This window comes from Sceloporus occidentalis, unplaced genomic scaffold (assembly GCF_023333645.1).
Source record: "Sceloporus occidentalis isolate IW3139 unplaced genomic scaffold, rSceOcc1.0.p SCAF_1, whole genome shotgun sequence".
NCBI lineage: Eukaryota > Metazoa > Chordata > Lepidosauria > Squamata > Phrynosomatidae > Sceloporus > Sceloporus occidentalis.
This window is the reverse complement of record NW_028316981.1, coordinates 141160159-141179550: the sequence shown is the minus strand read 5'-3', so window position 1 is coordinate 141179550 and position 19392 is coordinate 141160159. Positions and strand designations below refer to the sequence as shown.

Below are 19392 nucleotides of genomic sequence, written 5' to 3'. Positions count from 1 at the left end.
CTCAAACCATGGTCTTCAAAGGTATAGTCCAATGGTCAAACCACTACACCACTTTATGTGCAGTCCTGAGCTCTGTGAGGAAAGAGTGGGCTGAATGAAGTAGAATAAAATCAGAATTATTAGTGAAGTACTATGCTAATGGAAACACTACCATGCTGTCTCATAGTGACTAACATAATAGCACTGAGTTTTCGGATAGTCAACTATACTGCTAACCTGATCAAATGGAAAGGGAAGGATGCCCTTAGATGCCATGGCTTGCTGATTTTTCTGTAGCATATAAATTGTATGGTGATGAACAATGAGGGTGGATTATACTGTTCTTAGTACTCCTGAAGATACCAATAGTTATTTTTGCTTACTTTAAAGTGGGCCAGGCACTCCAAATGCTCACAGGACCTCTGGTTTTTAATAAAGCAGAGTCTCTTGACACCTTAAATAGTTATGGCATAAACGTTCTTTAAATAGTCAGTTCTATCAGAAATAGTCAAAGCGGTAACTGTGTTAGCTGCCCCCCCCCCCCTTCATTAAAAATAATAAATAAATAAATCACTCAAAATGCTGCAAAATCAATTTGGAAGCATCCACTTTAGTTTCCAGTCAGCATTCAAACATTTTGGCACCCACTTGGCTGGCAGTTTCTGCATAACGTACTGCTCATGAATGATAAACTCAATGTCTTCTTGAGATAGCTTTAGTGTCTCAGCATTTGTTTTAGGCGAGATTCACTGACCTGCCAAAATCAGGTCATGACCACATTCAATAATTTTAGGAGTTGACACTGTTGAGGGCATCCCAGACCTTGTTGCATCTTCCGTCTCAAAATCTCTCCACACTGAAAGTTGGCACACCACTTCTTCACAGTTGAGTATGATGGGCGCTTGTCACTCAATGTGTGCATCATACACTCATAGATTCCTTTGGAGTTTCTTCTGAGGAACAGGAATTTCATGACGGCCCAGAGTTCAGCACTTGAAAATTCCACACTTTTCATTTACATGGTTCTATCGACAGTCTTTAAAAATTCAGAAATTACAGCTATGATCCTGAAATTTGGCAGTTTACAATGCAAAAGGACACTCTTTCAACCTATAGAGACAAAATTACACTCAGATTTCAGGAAGCAGGTTGGGCCAAGAACTTTTCAGCTTCCCCTTGTAGTGTGCTGGGAGAAGCCTCAATGGAGGACAGAGGAAAATGTTTAGGCAATTACAGACAGATGGGAAGCAAAAGTAAAAGGTGACAGAAATAGGGTCAAAACCCTGAATGCAACTGTTCAGCGACCTAGGTACAGGGACAAGAAGAACGACTATCAATGCAGAGAAATAAAAAAAACACCATTTGAAATGTGGGGCCAGAAGAGTTCTACAGATACTGTGGAATGCTAAAAAGACCAATAAATGGTCCTGGAGCAAATCAAGCTACAATCAGAGATGACTAAACTAACACTGTTGTAGTTTGGATACATAATGGGAAGACAAGACTCACTAGAAAAGAGATCAATGCCTGGAAAGATAGAAGGCAATACAAAAAGAGCTTCTGATGATAGGGTGACTTGGAGGTCTCTCATTCAAATCAAATTTTATTGCTTTTGACCAAAGGTCATTGCACAGCACAACAATACAACAATACAGATAACAATATAATAGTATAACAGTATAACAATACATGTAAATTATATCTACAATGTGGGTACCTTATATCTGGTACAGGATTTCTAAACAAACAGACAATTGTCAGGGTCTCTCATTCAGGGAGTCATCCTAAGTTGAATTCAACATGACCACAGTTAAGAACAAAGTGTGCCAAGAAACCATTTTCTCTGTTCAAACCACTGCTAGTGCATGGGAATTTTGGAGTGTGCCATAATTCAGCTGTTTCTCTTTATGGTATTTTTTAAAAAATTTGATTTGGGAGTCTATGACAGACTGTCCAGGAAGGTTTTGTACATGGAAAGCATTATCCTTGATTGGAAAGCCTATAGGAGGAAAGCGGGGGGGGGGGGGGGGGGGGAGGAAAGAAAACAAGAAATGTGGGCAGCACTTTTAAGGCAGTTTTTTTTATTTTAGCATGACTGTGGATATAAACCCACTTCTTCAGATGCAGTAGTGAATGATTTTAAGGCTTCAGGTACAAAGCATATTTATAGAGGCATGGGAGTTTGGTAGAATGTAACTGAATCCAGAAAAGGGAAAATCATGTCCCATGCCCTACATTTTCAAAGGGCAGGGGCAATTTGGCACAAGGGCCTTCCTGAAAGAGACTAAAGCCTGCATCTATACTGCAGAAGTAATGGAGTTTGACTCCACCGCTTTAACTGCCAGGGCTGAGTGCTGTGGAATCTGGGATTTGTAGTTTTGTGAGACATTTAGGCGTTTTTGTCAGCCAGCTCCAGTGTCACAGCAAACTACAAATCCCAGGATTCCATAACATTGAGCCAAGGCAGTCCAGGAGGTGTCAAACTTCTTCAGTTCTGCAGTGTAGCTGCAGCCTAACAGGTCTTTCTTGTTGTTTTGTTGGCACTAAGATGGACCAATGATACTCATACTAATAATATTAATAGATTTTATTTCTTTTCCGCCTCTCCTTAAGGCTCGAGGCAGCACAAAACACTATTAAAATACATAAACACACAGTTAACATACAATACTACAAAATCATCAAAATACATAAAATAAGAGTTCATATACAGATTAAAAAGTCGTGATTTAAAACTGACTGGATCATAGTAGTGTTTTCTTAGCAGGTGGCCATCCTCTGAGGCTGAGGCAAGGTAACCAGCCATCCTCCTTTTCCTGGACAGGTCCTCCATTTCCGCCTCCTGTCCAGGAGGAATTCCAAAAGGTCCTCCATTCTAAGAAGCACACATTGACATTTCTAGGAGGTTTTTTGTGTTTTTTCTGGGCTCTGTGGCCTTGTTCGAGAAGAGTTTCTTCCTGACGTTTCACCAGCATCTTCAGAGAAGGCTGGCCTGGAAGAGAGTTGGGTATATATGTACTGTTGGCTGAGAGGAAGCGATTTACATGTTAATCTGTGTATTGTCCTGTTGTTGAATGGCAAGACGTACAGGCTGTCTATTTAATTAGCGATCCTTTCCTCCATTCCAGCATTCTCTGAAGATGCCAGCCACAGATCCAGGCAAAACATCAGGAGTAAGCTCTTCCAGAACACAGCCATGTAGCCCAAAACATCCACAAAAAACCATGGATGCCATCCATGAAAGTCCTTGACTTCAGATGCCTAAGAGGGTTTGTAGCTTTTGTTTGTGTTGAGTTTGTGTTCTCAAATGCCCTACATTTCATGTTCCCTTGTCCTCCTTGGCAATGAGGCCACCCTGGGCTGAGAGAGTGTGACTTGCCACTTCTTCGCAGCCTCCTTTAACGCTGTTTCCTCATTCCACCTTGGCTTTCCAAGGCTTCCTCAGAAAACCACACATCCCCCTCTCCCTCCCTAACTCCGCCAAGAGTCACAAAGGAAGGAGACATGCTGGATCCCAAGGAAGCCTCTTCCTGGAGTTGCAAATGGACCCCAGATCCCTTGGCTTCGCAAACCTCCCAGTGACTCCAGGGCAAAAGGAGGGAGGGCCACCTGCAGAGAGCCCTCCCTGCCTCTGGACCAAGAGCAGGGGCAGCAAGGGCAGCCTGGCCATGGCTATGGCTATGGCTATGGCTAAGGCCTGAGGGTCCTTTCTGCTCTTGGCCTGATGGAGGAGAGGAAGCCAGTGGGACTTCCGAGGGGGAGTCTGCATTTTGGTTGTCCCCATAGGGGCGCCACTGCTTGGATGTCATTGGACCCACTGAGGGAGAGCAGAGCAGAGTGCCGCTTCGCCACAGTGACACACATCAAGGCGTAGCAGCAGCAGCAGAGTAACACGGTGACCCAGTTCAAGAGAAGAAGCCGAGGGGGCGTGGCCACGGACGGACCAATGGGCGGGCTCGCCGAGGCGCGCGCAAGGAGAAAGGGAAACGGCCCGGCGTCCCTCCCTGCCTCGACGGTTTCCACGGCAACAGCACTCCCTCCCCACGCGCAGGCGCAGCAGGTGTGGCGGTGTCCCTGTATGGCCGCTCTAGGCCACTCCGCCTCTATGGTCGTGCATCCCGGAAGCGCCAACAGAGCAGGGGAAGGAGGGCAGCCTCCGTCCACAACGCCACGAAGTCGCCCCCTGATCCGCCTGGGCCCCTCCTGCCCCCCTCCTTTGACAGCCATGGCGTCCTCACAGCCCTCTGGTTCCAACTGGGGCCTCATCATGAACATCGTCAACAGCATCGTCGGCGTCAGTGTGCTCACCATGCCCTTCTGCTTCAGACAGGTCAGGCCTCCCCTTCGTCTCCTCTCCTCTCCAGCCATTTGTAGGGAGCATTTAGTAATCTTTGCAATGCTCCACCTTGGACACTTTGGTCATACTCAGCATACTTTGGTCATACCAACAGGGCCCATCACAATGGCTAGGCACTGAACGTGGGCGAGACATTGGGAGGTAGCAATATCAATAACACTTGTCCCTCCATATTCACTGGTGTTAGGGGCACAAGACCACCGTGAATATGGAAAAACCGCAAATAACAAAAACACCATGTTTTTACCTGAGAGAAAACCTCTCTAGCAATCTGTAGGTCCTCCAGGGCAACTCTGTGGTCAATGTCCGACAGACACTGACCATAGAGTTGCACTGGGGGAACTACAAATGCCTAGTAGAGTATCCTCTCTAGGAATCTCTAGGCCTTTCGGTGCAACTTTTAGTTAAAGTTGACCATAGAGTTGCACTGGAGGGAGACCTAGATATTCCTAGAGAGAACATATTCATCAAATCTGAGAATAATTGAAGCCGCAAATATGGGGGGATGATGGTAGTAGTCTTTGTATGTGGGGTTCATGGAGATCTCCAGGGCCTTACAGTTCATAGCAGACTCTGCCTTGGACACCTTGGCATACTCAGCTAGACCAACGGGGTCCATCACAATTGCTAGACACTGAACATAGAATAGAATAGAACAGACATTTTATTTTTACCCCGCCTCTCCCGGAGGATCCAGACAGCTTACAATATAATGAAATAAGACAATAAAACAGTAAAATACAGCCATAAAATAAGATATAATAAAACAGTTCTTTAAAAAACTCTCCCTCCAACTACAACCCTTAATTCACAAACAGTAATAAAATAGTCTAGATTAGTTAAACCATCAAACGACAGAGAGATGGGCATCCTGGGAGAGACAGTCCATATCAGTGGGTGGCCAGGGACCAAGATGAGAATTCAGCCCAGTCCCCAGGAGTCGAGTTGGCTTCCCCCAGTTCGGGTTACAGTTGGTTGCATTTAATTTTTGACATATATTAGCTGCTTCCCAGGGTGACTAGGTGTCCTAACCCCAAAGGAGGACAAGGCACCTCAAAATGTGGGACATCCAGGAAAAGTGGAAGGCATGATCAAATAAAAGCTCACAACATTCGTAGAAATAATGTAAATTCATGCTTCATAGCCCTGCTCAGAATGGAGGACATTTTGGAATTCCCCCTGGACAAAAAGCCCAAGATGGAGGACATGTCCTGGTAAAGGAGGACCTCTGATCATCCTCCCCCCCCCCCAATAATAGAGTAGTTGGCTTCATTGCACATCTTGGGAATGGTGCACAGACTCCCCTCATGGTCACTGTTCGTGATATGATATCCCTGTTTAAATATTTGAAGGGATGTCATATTGAGGAGGGAGCAAGCTTGTTTTCTGCTGCTCCAGAGACTAGGACCTGGAACAATGGATGCAAGCTCCAGGAAAAGAGACTCCACCTCAACATTAGGAGGAACTTCCTGACAGTAAGGGCTATTCGACAGTGGAACACACTCCCTCGGAATGTAGTGGAGTCTCTTTCCTTGGAGGTCTTTAAACGGAGGCTGGATGGCCATCTGTTGGGGATGCTTTGATTTGGATTTCCTGCATGGCAGGGAGGTGGACTGGATGGCCCTTGCGGTCTCCTCCAACTCTATTATTCTATGATTCTATGATCCTCATGCAGTCCCCTCCTTCCAGCATATTCATGTCGGGAAATTTGCAGCTTTTTTTTTTTTAAATCAATATTTGTCTGCAGTGAATCTATTTGCAAAGTTGTTACCAGAAGGACGATCTAACAGGTGTTTTGCAAAACACATTTGTTTCAGTTGGTCTGTGAAAGATTTTGCTCCATGCTTAAAGAGGGAGTGTTTTTTTCTGGGTTTCTTCTCTGGCCTTTTATGCTAAGTGGCAGGGCAAGGGCAAGAGATGTTGCTGACCCAGGGAAAGAAAAAGATGGTATCCGTGCCCAGACCAAAGTTTGCTGGTATTTAAATCTTTCTTGCATGTGAATGAAGGAAGCTCACTTAGGTGCAGGTTGCCAACCTGTCATACAACTCTTGCCATGAACACCTTGCTGCTGCTTCATTTGTTCAAGCATTTTGATTTGTGCCATTTGCCCCAATTTTGTATGATTTAAAATTATTTTAAATTCCAGTTATAACATTCCCCTTCAAAGCATCTGTCCTGTGAACTATGCTATAATTTCAGCAAATACACTATGTGCAAAAATATTTTTCTTACGTTAATTCCACATTAACTGGGGCATAATTTCTCTAGTTTTGGCTATCTGGATATGTAGAATTTGCCTGAGGAAGTTATTCATTATAGTTAGGAGCTTACCTGTTCTGCCAAGGGGTTTCCTTTGTGTATGACTTATTGGGCTGGCTCCCAAAAGTCATAGGATTGGGGGAATCTGGAAGAATGGTGCTTGGATGATTTCTGTGCTGAGAAATAGCAGGAAAATGTCTGTGTCCCCTGTCCTTTGAAACCACCTTACATTTCTTTGACAATTGAGCAGTAACTCTTATTTTTGATCTTTGTTTTCTCTCTCCCCAACACTGCTTCCTTGGATGTCAGATGGTAGAGCGCAGTGTAAGGCAGGCTTTGGAAACAATACCCAGGGCAGTTCCAGATGTTAAGTATCTAAGAAGGTGCATGTCATGTGTATACCACACTGTTCTCCACAACTAGTGCAAATGATAAATGTTTATCCTCTCCCATAATTGCATGTACACTGAATTTGCAAGATGTAGGGAATCCTCACCCTGTTGTAGATCCTTGTACTCTTTAAAAAAGTATACAGTATAATGTTTTTGCATGGTATGGGGCCTGTTGTGGATGCATGCAGGATACAGAGGTGGCTCTTCTAGTTTTTTTAATATACCTTGCTGTGGGAGATAAGAACATAGTAAGAGTCTTTTTGGATCAAAGGTCCATATTGTTTAGTATACTGCTTCCCATGGTGGCTAACCAGATGCCTTTGGGAAGTCTGCAAGTAAGACATGAATGCAGTAGTTGCTTCACAGCTACTGATATGCAGTAGTGTGTTGCCTCTGAACCTGATGGCTTCATATACTGTCTCAAGCTCTCCTTTATCATGATTAGTGTAACTAGATCCATGATTTATAAGTAGAGATAATCTGACAGCCCAGAATAGTCTCTAACTATAACATCCAGTCCCAGCATCTTCAAAGCCTTCTGTCCCTCTCACAGTCTTTTATGAGAGACCCTTAGGCGGGTTACAGGCCGCCATAAAGTACGCGCTCTGTGCGTACTAGGGTTAGGAAGGGCCGTATTAGGGTTAGGAAGGGTCTTACCTTCCTCACGGCCCTTCTCTGTAGTACGTGCAGAGCGCGTCGTAAATGGCAGTGCCCATCCACATGGGTGCCACTATTTTGACGTCTTGGACGCATAGCGTCCAGACGTGTCGCAGTGGAAGTGACACCGCGAGGGCACGCTTCGCCCCTCACGGCGCCACTTCCGTGTTTTGAAAAGGAGCGCCATTTTGGCGCTCCTTTTTCGCTGCGCCTGGAAGCCTCACGGTCTGGCCGCTGGGGCTTCCCTCCGCAGCGAATGGCGGCGGTGGGAAAACGGCCACTTGAGGGCGGTCTGTAACCCACCTAAGAGAGCTTTTGTATTGGGAGTGCTCAGTTCTCTTGCTTAATACCAGGTTCTCTAGAACAGAGAACTCAGGTTCTCCAGAACTGGTTTGAGGGTTGTCAGGACACAACTGGTGTTCACTGTTCAAATATTAACATCTGCCATTTGTATGATTATGATTTACAGCTCTGTTTATAATCATAAAGTGCTGAAATGTGTCCATTTCTGTTTTATTAATCAGCTCCAGTCTGATATGTTCCCATGGAATTTTATATTCAGCATTGGCCTGTAGTTTCACTACCTTTCCCTCAGGGTTGGGAAAAAAACAAACTATACACACACACCAAACATGTTTTTTTGTTGTTGTTTAAATCATTTTTTGTTTAAACTAGTGTTGTTGTTTTTTTCCATTAATTTGTAGGACTGCATCAGTATAGGACAAAATGCAGTTCACATGTTACGGCCACTAGCCTAAGTAATAATTATTCTTTAAAAGTGCCCATTTAAAGCAAGTTGTTTTGGTTTAACTTATGTTAACTGAAGGATTTGTTTCTGAAGGGCATTTCTTGTACTATATAATAAAGTGATTTAAAAGAAGCAGCTGACACTCGATACTGATTTAACAATGAACAGTTGCCAATAAACCATTAAAAGTTAAAATGTTTAAATTTAAACAGTTATTGTTGTTCCAGTAAAAGGATTGGAAAATAGTAATAATATCCAAACTTAAAGAAATATATAAATAATCAGTTTTAAAAACACCCAAAGGGGTGTTTACCGTATATACTCAACTATAAGTTGACCTCATGTATAAGTCGAGGGCAGGTTTGGGGGGGGGGGGCAAAATTATGGATTTTGATATGACCCTTGGATAGGTCGAGGGTATAACTTAGGGACATGCAATGAAGGATCTAAATAATGAAGCAAAGGAAAACAATCCAAAGAACCTACAAAATTCTGGCAGGCATAATGGTTTTGGCTCACACTAAAGGATGAATGGAAGAGAGAGCAGAGAGAGGTCAGTGCTTCCAAGACAGACACCACTCTTGCCTTTTACCAGGGATGGTTCTCTTTTTAATAAGATGTGCTGTATTTTTAACTTTGTTAGCCGCCCCGATTGTTCTCAGAGGGGCGGGATACAAATAAATTTTATTATTATTATTATTAGTAGTAGTATTTACATTGACCCATGACCTAGGTTTTTGGGGTCAATTTTTTGACTAAAATTTCTAGACTTATACATGAATACATACAGTAAGCCATGGTATAAAACAGCCAGCACTACTTTCCTTAGATCAGAGCTCTAGCCAGTCTCTAGCCAGCCTGGCTAATGATAAGGCATGATGGGAATAGTAATTCATCAACATTGGCAGATGGTTTCCTACTTTTGCTCCAAAAGTTAGGCACACTGCTTATAGCTTTCTGTGTTACATTGATTGCAGTTTCATTTACCAACTAAACTGCTTTCAGATTATCACCCGCCTTGACGTTTATTGGTAGATTGCTGCTAGTGACTGGTTTCCAAATTTGATTGCCCTAGGATAGCAGTTCCTTTGCTTAAAAAGTTATTATCCTTTTGTTGTGTGTTATGTTCTCATTTTGTTTTAAGAATTGTTTTCTCTAAACTTTCAGCCCCACTCCTGTCTCATAATAATCTGGTGTCCTATTTGCAGTACAATGTGGGCACTATAGTTTACTGAAGAATTGGGAAATTTGCTTATTACAGTGGGCCCTTTGTATACGCGGGGGGTCCGTTCTGCCCCCCCTGCGTATGGGAAAAACCGCGGGACCTCAAGTCCGTTGATTTCAATGGCGGCATACTCCTGCACATGCACCATTTTGTCCTCCTGGGCTTGCCGTCCGTGTGAGCTCAAGTCCCTGTATGGCAATCCTGCGCATGGGGCGGGCAGACTGTATTTTTTTTAAAAAACTGACAGTGAATCAAGTCTAACAAGAAGCCACAGCCTAAGTAACTTTGGTGCTTCTCAGGCTATCTGATGGGCGAAACTGGCAATTACTTTTTCCAGTGTACCAGGGACTGGTGCCATATTTTTGTCCACTGGCTGTGTCCCATCAGGGACCAGCACTGGTCCATGGACCACTACTTTAAGTCACACTAGTCCAGCCTTTCTCAAATAGTGGGGCGGGCCCCCCAGGGGGGGCGCGAGGCTCCGTAAAGGGGGGCGCGAGGCTCTGTTATGCAGAGGTGTACTTATAACAATTTTATAGACAAATGATACTATTTACAGTCGCGTGGGGGGCGCAAAATGTTTTCTTCTTCCTGGGGGGGCATGACAGAAAATAATTGAGAAGCACTGCACTAGTCTGTTGTTGATTTACAAATTGTGAAAAAGTCAAATTGTTGTGAAAGAGTTTAATCTGGAACAAAATATGGAAAATAATAGTTTTCGGAAAAATGGAAGGCTAGCAATCTGATTCTCTGCATCTTTACTTGGAACTGAGTCCCACTTAATTTGTACCACTGAAGTATGAATAAGGGTGAAGTTTTAGAAAACATCAGCTTTTTGTAGAGAAAGGCTAAGGATACTGAGTATCTTTTCCACACTTGTCAGCAAACTGATAACACTATACTACTTTTTTTAAAAAAACAAACACTATTTTTGGAAAAGATTTTATGCAAATAATTTTTTTTTTATATCAGAAGGTTCCAGCCAACCAAGATATTTAGCTTACTGGCTGGTTGCATCTTTTCCCCAACAGATGGCATTAGCATGTAGCAAAGCAAAACACTTGAGTCATTTAAGAAAGGCTGTTAACAGATGGCACCATGATGTAGTTATATTCTTCCCATGTAGATAGATCTGCATCAGGATATTTGACTAGTGGAATATTTGAAATAATAAACATGCTTCTTCGATCACACAATAGCAGCAGATTCATCCATTGGAAAGTTTGCCAGCTTTGGCTTTAACTCTGGGCTGATCTAGGAATAGGGTGCCTGTTTGCTAGATGTTTGCCATTCCCACTATCTGCTGTTTGTGTGAATATGGGACATGTTAGGCAATGTTTGAAGGCAAGTCTTGGCCTGGGAGCATCCTTCTTTGCAATGGATGTCTAGCCTTTCCTTTTAGAATTCATTGGTTTCATGCACTCCCTACAGGGTAGAAGATGATTAGTTCTTCTTGGAGGATAATAGCCTGACTGCTTCAGGAGGCAAATAGTGCTTCAGTCTGATGGAAGCATATTGGAGCACTTTGTAGCTTTAAAAAAATTCCACTCTTTTGGGTATTTTTGCAGTGTCTGTACATCTTCTCAAAAGTAAGTTCAACTGTGTTTAAGACAAAGCTAGGAAAAGTTCCTTTGTTGGACTCTCAACTCCCAGGATCTCTCAGCCGCTGTAGCCGCTAGCCATAGTTTGCTGGAGATTCTTGGGGTTGTAATAATGCCTCAGAGTTCTAATTACAAAAACAAAGCAAACAGGGGTGGCAGGGAAGGCAAGGACTGTCATTGCCCTTTTCTCAGTTAGCTAATTAGCTTACTTGCTGTTCACCGCTATGATCCTTGGAATAGCGGTATATAAATAAAACAAATTATTATTATTTATTATTAAGCATGTCACCTAAAAGGTAAGCAGAGGCTTATTTCTAGATAACTGCCTACAAGATTGAAGTCTAAAACTTCTTGCATACCAATTTCCACGCTCCAGATTAAAATTAATAAACAATGTGCAGCTCAGCAGTCTTAAAGGGAAAATGCAAACATTAACAAACACAAATATCTTTTCGTAGAATAGTGTTGCCATCATGCAAGGCATCAAAGACCCTTTCTGCTCTCTCTCTTTCTCTCTCTCTCTCTGTGTGTGTGTGTGTGTGTGTGTGTGTGTGTGTGTGTGTGTGTAGGGAGAGGCTGAAAGAGAATTCATATGTTAGAGATGAGGATATTTAAAAAGCTGTCTTTTGGCTCAGATCACAGAAGAGTTCCTTATGGAAGTCTGCTGCTACTCCCCCGTCACCAGCCATGTTTCCTGTCATTGTGAAGATTACTATTCCCTTCCTCCCTCTGCAATGTCCAAGGCCTCCCCAGAACTCCCCGTTTCACTGCAGTAGTCTGTCTCTAACAGCTATCCTGTGACTGGTAGAGAACAGAGGTGATCTGAGAAGCACTGGCTGCTTCCTCATAGCCAGATACAGACCAAGGACATCATTCGACAATATCCGCTGGGGTTTTCTGGAGGTCTCAATGGATGAAGTCATCTTTCTGTGTCTAGCTATGGGAACATAGCCAGGTGTTTCTCTGATCTCAGCTCTCCATCAGCAATGGAATTGCAGCCAAGGGACACTCTTGCCACAAAGGCATAAGTCTCTCTCTCTCTCTCTCTCTCTGTGTGTGTGTGTGTGTGTGGTCATTACAGACCAGTGTTCACAACAACCAAAAAATATGCATATACAATCAGTGTCATTAATAGGATGCTGGTGTAATTCTCCTTTGGAAGCACAGATCTTTCTAATATCTAATATCATTAGATCTTTAACCAGAGAGTCTGTGAACATTTAGAAGGCAATTCCATAATCACAAAAAGTCAACACAGGTTTCAGAGAAACAAGTCATACAAATTTAATCTCTCTCTCTCTCTCTCTCTCTCTCTCTCTCTCTTTTTTTTTTTTTTTGATAAAATTATCAGCTTGTGGATGTAGTATATCTTGATTTCAGTAAGGCCTTTGACAGGGTTCCCTATGACATTCTTGCAAACAAGCTTGTAAAATGTGGGCTAGACAATGTAACTGTTACATGGATTTGTAATTGGTTGACTGACCGAACCCAAAGGGTGCTCAACAATGGCTCCTTTTCATCCTGGAGAGAAGTGACCAGTGGGGTCCCACAGGGCTCTGTCCTGGGCCCAGTGTTATTCAACATCTTTATCAATGACCTGGATGACAGAATTGGGAGCATGCTTATCAAATTTGCAGATGACACCAAATTGGGAGGAATAGCTAATGCTCCAGAGGACAGGATCAAAATTCAAAATGACCTGAATAGACTAGAAAGCTGGGCCAAAGCTAACAAAATGAAATTCAACACAGAGAAATGTAAGGTACTGCACTTAGGGCAGAAAAATAAAATACATAGATATAGGATGGGGGACACCTGACTGAATGAAACTACATGTGAAAGGGATCTAGGAGTCCAAGTAGACCACAAGTTGAACATGAGTCAACAGTGCCATGCGGCAGCTAAAAAGGCCAGCGCAATTTTATGCAGCATCAATAAAAGTATAGTGTCTAGATCAAGAGAAGTAATAGTGCCACTGTATTCTGCTCTGGTCAGGCCCCACCTGGAATATTGTGTCCAGCTCTGGACACCACAATTCAAAAAAGACATTGAGAAACTGGAGCATGTCCAAAGGAGGGCGACTAAAATGGTGAAGGTTCTGGAAACCAATCCCTATGAGGAACGACTTAGGGAGCTGGGGATGTTTAGCCTGGAGAAGAGACTCCACCTCAACATTAGGAGGAACTTCCTGACAGTAAGGGCTGTTCGACAGTGGAACACACTCCCTCGGAATGTAGTGGAGTCTCTTTCCTTGGAGGTCTTTAAACGGAGGCTGGATGGCCATCTGTCGGGGATGCTTTGATTTGGATTTCCTGCATGGCAGGGAGGTGGACTGGGGGCCCTTGTGGTCTCTTCCAACTCTACGATTCTGTGATTCTAATGTGTTTGAGAGGTCCTCCTTCTGATATTGCTGCTACATGCAGGTGATGCATTTGCCTGTAAAGCGGGTCATACAGATAAATGCCTCCGTAGTTTGGGGGGAAGGAAAACCCACAAAACAGGCAGCATATATTGGTCCTGGGACACTCAGATGCATAGCTGATCTTCAGTACTGGACTTAACAGGAGGTAGACTGCTGGTAGGAATTAAGTGTTTGTGGCTGTCAAAATACTTACCACCAATGATATGTGGTTATGCACATGAGCATCTGGTCACAGATGATTTGCCAATGCACAGCAGTGCTTGTTAACAGATGCTGCTAATAGATACTGTGGTGCTTGATTGGCTGAATGCATTGATAGAACATCACATGAGTAGGAAACTAACTCCTTTACAACTTCTGCCTAGCAAAGCTGTATGTTGCCTTTGTATCAGCCAGCTCAGTAAAATAGCAGTTTGTCTATCCTGTTTCACCTGCTTTGTACCAAACCCTGGAAATGGCTGTAATGCTCTTCATTTTTATTCAAAGGTGTCCTATGGCAGTTCTTTCTGAGGAATCTTTGGAGGGCTCTGGAGATTGTGTTGCTTGTTTCCATCTCCACAGCTGCCAATTGATGTCAATAAAGCTTCCCTTGAGGAAATACCCCTTTACAGCTATTTGGACTTAAAGGCTCCTCAGAGTAGGTCATTGGTTTGTTGTGTGCACAGTTGCCAGAAGCTCCAAAGCTGCAACTCTTTTGACTCAAAGAGAACAAATACCAGCTGTGATTAAAATTTAGCACCACTTGTTCCTGCCCAGAGTCACGCATTGTTTTCATAAATGTTCAGCCATTCATGTCCTCTTCCCCCAAACACTTTCCGCTTCCTTTACAAAGACATCCAGAAAGTGAGCCAGCACAATGCTTTCGGGACAGGTAGCTAACAGGGTAATTTATGTTTGTGTGTTGTAAGTGGATAGAACAGCCAGAAACACTTTTGCAGAGGAGTTCAAACCCCTGGACCAACAGCATGCTAACTTGTTTAACATGAATCTGGTAGAAGCTAGAGACAGATCACTGTTCTGGAATATGCCCAGAAAATGTCACAATAGCAGGGCATGGAGGCTTGTTCCCTTCCATAAATTGTTCTAGCTTCCTTTTCCAGGCAAAAAAGTACTACAGCAGAGACATTTAGTAAACAGGTGGCTGCTCTGAGTCTCTAACATAAAGACCCTCTGTGTCTGTGAGAGTGTGTGTGGGAGGGAGGGAGGGAAGGAGAATAAAATTGAACTCGTATGTCACATTTTGGCTGACTGTTGCTCAGAGGCAAGGGATCTCCCTTAACAGGCTAGTGTATGGCTGCAAATGTCCCAGGCAGCCTCCAGGTGATGTGGGATGGCAATAGGAATGCATGAAATAAGCATTGTATGACCTGGGAGGAAGAGAGGAATGCTTATTATTCATCCAACACTTATTTTCCCCTTCCCCTCCCTCCTTTCTAGTGTGGCATCTTTCTGGGAGCCCTGCTGCTTATTTTCTGCTCCTGGATGACTCATCAATCCTGCATGTTCCTAGTGAAATCAGCCAATCTCAGCAAACGCAGGACCTATCCTGGGCTAGGTGAGCATGGTCAACTGGGGGGTGGTTTTATGCTGTGCTTTTACTCCAGTTTCCAAATTTACAGCTCTCATAGTGGTGCAGCTGAATTATTCACCATATTCTGGGGAAGTTTTTCCTCCTCTCTCTCTCTCTCCTCCCTGTATGCTTCGTTCTCCCCTCTTTTGTGTAAATGCTGCCCACAGCACAATGGTTTAACTCTTTGAAGAGGATATGGGGCTCCTTGGCCTAAGCAAGCCATAAAGACACTGATCCAAACGTAAGCTCTTAGGGAGAGAGCTGGCACAATGGGTGACTGCTGTAAATTACTGGGCTCTGGTCCCAAACCACTCACTTTCTCCACCCAGCACGCTGCCGAGGACATTGGGTTCTGCCAGTAGAGAGCCTGGCATGGACTGTGGGCTCCTTGGATTGTGTGCTTGCAGCAACACAACATAGAGGTCAGGGAAACAGTGTACAAAGTTTCAAGCAGGCAAGAAAACCAAAACATCTGCAAGATTCATGTGTGGGTTTTTGGCACAGTCTAGAAGCCCTCTTCCTCATAGTTTGTCTGCTGTGCTTTGGTGCCAGTATCACCATCTATTTTTGACTTCTCCTCTAATTCCCAAGGATTTGGGTGGGGGAGAAAAAGCATAGACAGGGCTGAGGGCCTGAACCTTTCTGAGTACTGTGTATCCTCTTGCCAGAAAGCGGGTCACAATCCAAGTAGCTTAGCCCCTCTTGGACTTTCTTTTAAGCTGGTGCTCCTGAAGTAGAAACTCTGCCATTCCCATTTTGAATGTACTTGTTACAGAGGTGGGATTTGTCCCTTGGGGTAACAAAGGTGATAGATTCTCATGGCAGGACATGCTGTTTTCTGTCCTCCTGCAACCATAAGCCCCTCTGTTTCCTGAGTTGCCTCTTGGGGAGTCAGAGTGGGGAATTGGCTGGTCTCTCTGCCTGCAAAGGATTTAAAGAAATGTGCAGTCTCCTCAGTGACTGCTGACAGATGGAAAACCTCAGTTCCTCTGTTGCCCGAGGCTCCCTCATTTAGCTGCACAGCACAGCCACTGCAAAATATGTCTGTTGGCAACAACAAAATTAGAAAACTCCTGTGGTCCTGAAGGTTAAACCTTTGTTACAAAAGATATGCTTTATTATAACAGCTCTCTTTTTGTGGAGAGTGGGGCAGAAAGGAAGGAGGGAGTCAGATGTAGCTCTTTCTTTCCAATGCCAGATGCCCATAGTCCTTGATTTCCCCTTTTGTGGTACAATAAGTCTTTGTACACTCCTCCTTTGCCTGAATACACTGAGTCCTGTTCACCTTGGAGTGTCTCCCAGGGAGAAGAGGTCCCCTTCACTTTCTAAAACTAAGCAGCTTAGATACACAGAAGGGGCCAGTAAAGGCTTCCAAACATACTGGCACACAAACATTGGTGCGGAAAGGAATAGTTTCCCTTTTTGCTTGTCTTTGCCCTCGCTGGGAGAGGTGCCATCCACCCAGGCAGGGAGAGCGCCTGGGAAAAGACATCCTAGGCTCCTGCAAAGACTATACGGCTGCAGTCTTCCCAGTGCAATCAAGGTTGAGTAGCTACACACAGCAGCCTTTGTTGCTTGCTTTCTACTACACCGGTCCAGCTGCAAGAGATCCTGGCAGAACCTAGGGTGATTCTGTGGGAGTCTTTGGCAGCTTTGAAGGATGCAAGAAAGTTTTACAAATTAACTTGATGTAAGTACTGTCTTCCGGAAGCACATTCAAAGCTTTGCAAGAGCCAAAGTGGCAGAGAAACAATGGGAATAAACACCTCAAAAGGTTATTTGGAAGGCAGAATGGTGGATGGAGGAGTTGATGTGTGTGGAATCCAGCAAAGCATCTCTTAGAAACTTAGTAACAGAGGGTTTTAAAAAATTCAGTTGTGTTAAAATTACATATGCTATTTATGGCTGTACTTTTTCTTGGGTTTTGGTAAGATGGTTTAAAGTAGAACAGTTAACTCCTTGGCTCAAAATGGACTATGTATTTTTCAGACAGAGAAATTCTAAGAGAATTAAGTTAACCCTTGTTTCACTTTATCTCCTTGTGATTCCATGCTCTCTTGTGTCTGTGATTGAGGAAAGTACTTATTCTTGAATAGCTCTTACACTCACTACTCGCTGAGCTATCTACCTTCTTTAATGGAAACCTCTGCACAGCAATAGATACAGCCAAAGAGCCTGCCTAGGCCATATGATCCTATGCGCCATCAGAATTTGGAAGAAAGAGTGCTTATGGAATGCTGTTGTGTATTTTCCACATTCAAAAACCAACTATTTAATTATTTCAGTGACTGTTCCATAGTTATGCAACTCCCCTTTAGAGAAGTTCAACAGTGCTAAAACCTCACTGTCTTTAAGAAGCAAATCCCTTTTGGTGGCTTTGGGTAATATTATTAAGTTTATAATATGCTTTTAGTTTTAAGGCACCAGATCCCTTCTGACCTTGGAAGTTAATAAGGGTCTAGCATGGTTAGTAATTGGAGGGGGAACCACCAAGAGATACCAGGTGCTGTATGGTAAACCATGTACGGATGTGAAAAGAGTTGATAAGAAAAAAAATCTACTCATTTGAGATGTGGTGCTGGAGAAGAGTTGTAAAGATACCATAGGCCCGATTTATACGGCCCTTTGCGGCGCCCCCGTCACGTGCTAGGGGTTGGCCAAGGACGCACCGTCCATATTGGCCTCACCCCTAGCACGTGATGGGGGTGTCAAAATGGCAGTGCCCTGTACACACGGGAGCCACCATTTTGACGCATGTCCCAGCGCCTTTGTGACACTGCAAGTGCGCCATTGGTGCATTGTGGCATCACAAAGGCGCCACAAGAAGAACCCGCTTTTTGTTCCACGACAGAGCCACGTGGTTTGTCCACTGCAGCTCCCTCGCAGAGCAAACCAGGGTGGCAGGAGACCTTTTTGGGTGGTCTGTATCCCACCATCGACATCCAAAAAGACAAGCAAATGTGTTCTAGAACAGATGAAGCCAAAATGATGAAACTGAGATGGCCATACTTTGGTCCCATCATGAGAAGGCATGACTCACTTGAAAGACAATAATGTTAGGAAAGGTTGAGTGCAGTAGAAAGACTGCAGTGATGATTTCTGGGGTCCAAGCAACCAAACAGCATCCTGTTGTTGGTCCTTAGCCCCAGCAGATCCTTTAATTTCCCCTAGTCTCCTGGGTCTCTGTGCCCACTCCCTGCTGAACTGAATGAGATCCCTTGATATCCTCTTGTCATGCTGCCATCACCCAGTAAATCTATAATGAATTCTCCTTAGCAGACACTGGGACTTGCTAAGGACTTACACTGTAGTTTTCTTTGCTTGCTAACCTAAGCAAGCAACAACTGAGCTAAGACACATATATAGGAGTACAGAGACAGCAGATACTTTTAAAGAAAGTATTTATTTTAACTAGACAGAACAGAACAATAAGATATCATTCATGCAAGGCCTCCTGGCCTTGCAGGTATAGTATGCATAGTTACTGTATGAGATGTTCATTTTAGGCAAGCCAATGGATAAAAATAACAAAACATAACCGCTCTAACACATTCCTAAGCTACTCACACAGAGATGGAATCTGCAGTCCCTGATGGGTTTTGGATGTGAAGAGCTGGCCTCCTTGCCTAGCTCAAACCACATCCCTAAAGCCTGCCTTCTTGCCACAGGCCCAACACTGCAATTTTCCCAACCAGCTAGACTCACGCTGAAAAGACTTTCTGAAGAGACACACTTCATGGTCTCAGAGGCCCTTTATAGACCTCTGTTGGAAGATTCTAGAAACTCCCAACTGATCAGCCAGTTGGACCTTACATCAGCTGTGATGTAAGCTCTCATTAGCATATACCTCCCCCCAGCTTAACCCTTTGTTGTCTGAGAGAAGTCCTCCAGTGACTGGAGACCCACTCATTACAAGTGCACACTAGATGGCTAGATTCAATTAGGGAGGTCATGAACATGAATCTGTAAGACATAAGCAAAGCAGTGGAGAATAAGAGGGCTTGGAAATGTCTCATTCATAGGGTTGCCATGAGTTGGGGTTGACTCCAAGGCAGTTAACAACATGAACAAAGGGTAAATTTCGGAGGAAGGTTGTTGAAAACCATCTCTGAGTATTCTTTGCCTAAGAAAGTCCTAGGCCCCATACAGACAGGCCAAAATAATGCTGCTTCAGGTCACTTT

The 19392-nt window shown here is 43.8% G+C and overlaps 1 protein-coding gene across 5 annotated transcripts in view; it reads left to right on the top strand.

Annotated features, from left to right (window-relative positions):
* The first annotated feature begins 4093 nt into the window (after positions 1-4093).
* The window catches only part of SLC38A10 (solute carrier family 38 member 10), a 123648-nt gene continuing 108349 nt past the window's right edge, over positions 4094-19392 (top strand). For 2 of the 5 annotated variants that reach the window (XM_089539640.1, XM_089539605.1), the window contains exons 1-2: positions 4094-4309; positions 15078-15195. In XM_089539640.1, the coding sequence (XP_089395766.1) occupies positions 4205-4309; positions 15078-15195 (223 nt within the window). In that variant the 5' untranslated portion in view covers positions 4094-4204. Of the gene's footprint in view, positions 4310-6904; positions 6979-14894; positions 14961-15077; positions 15196-16688; positions 16901-19392 lie in introns of those variants that run through there. The other 3 variants (XM_089539623.1, XM_089539613.1, XM_089539659.1) reach the window with 3 other exon arrangements.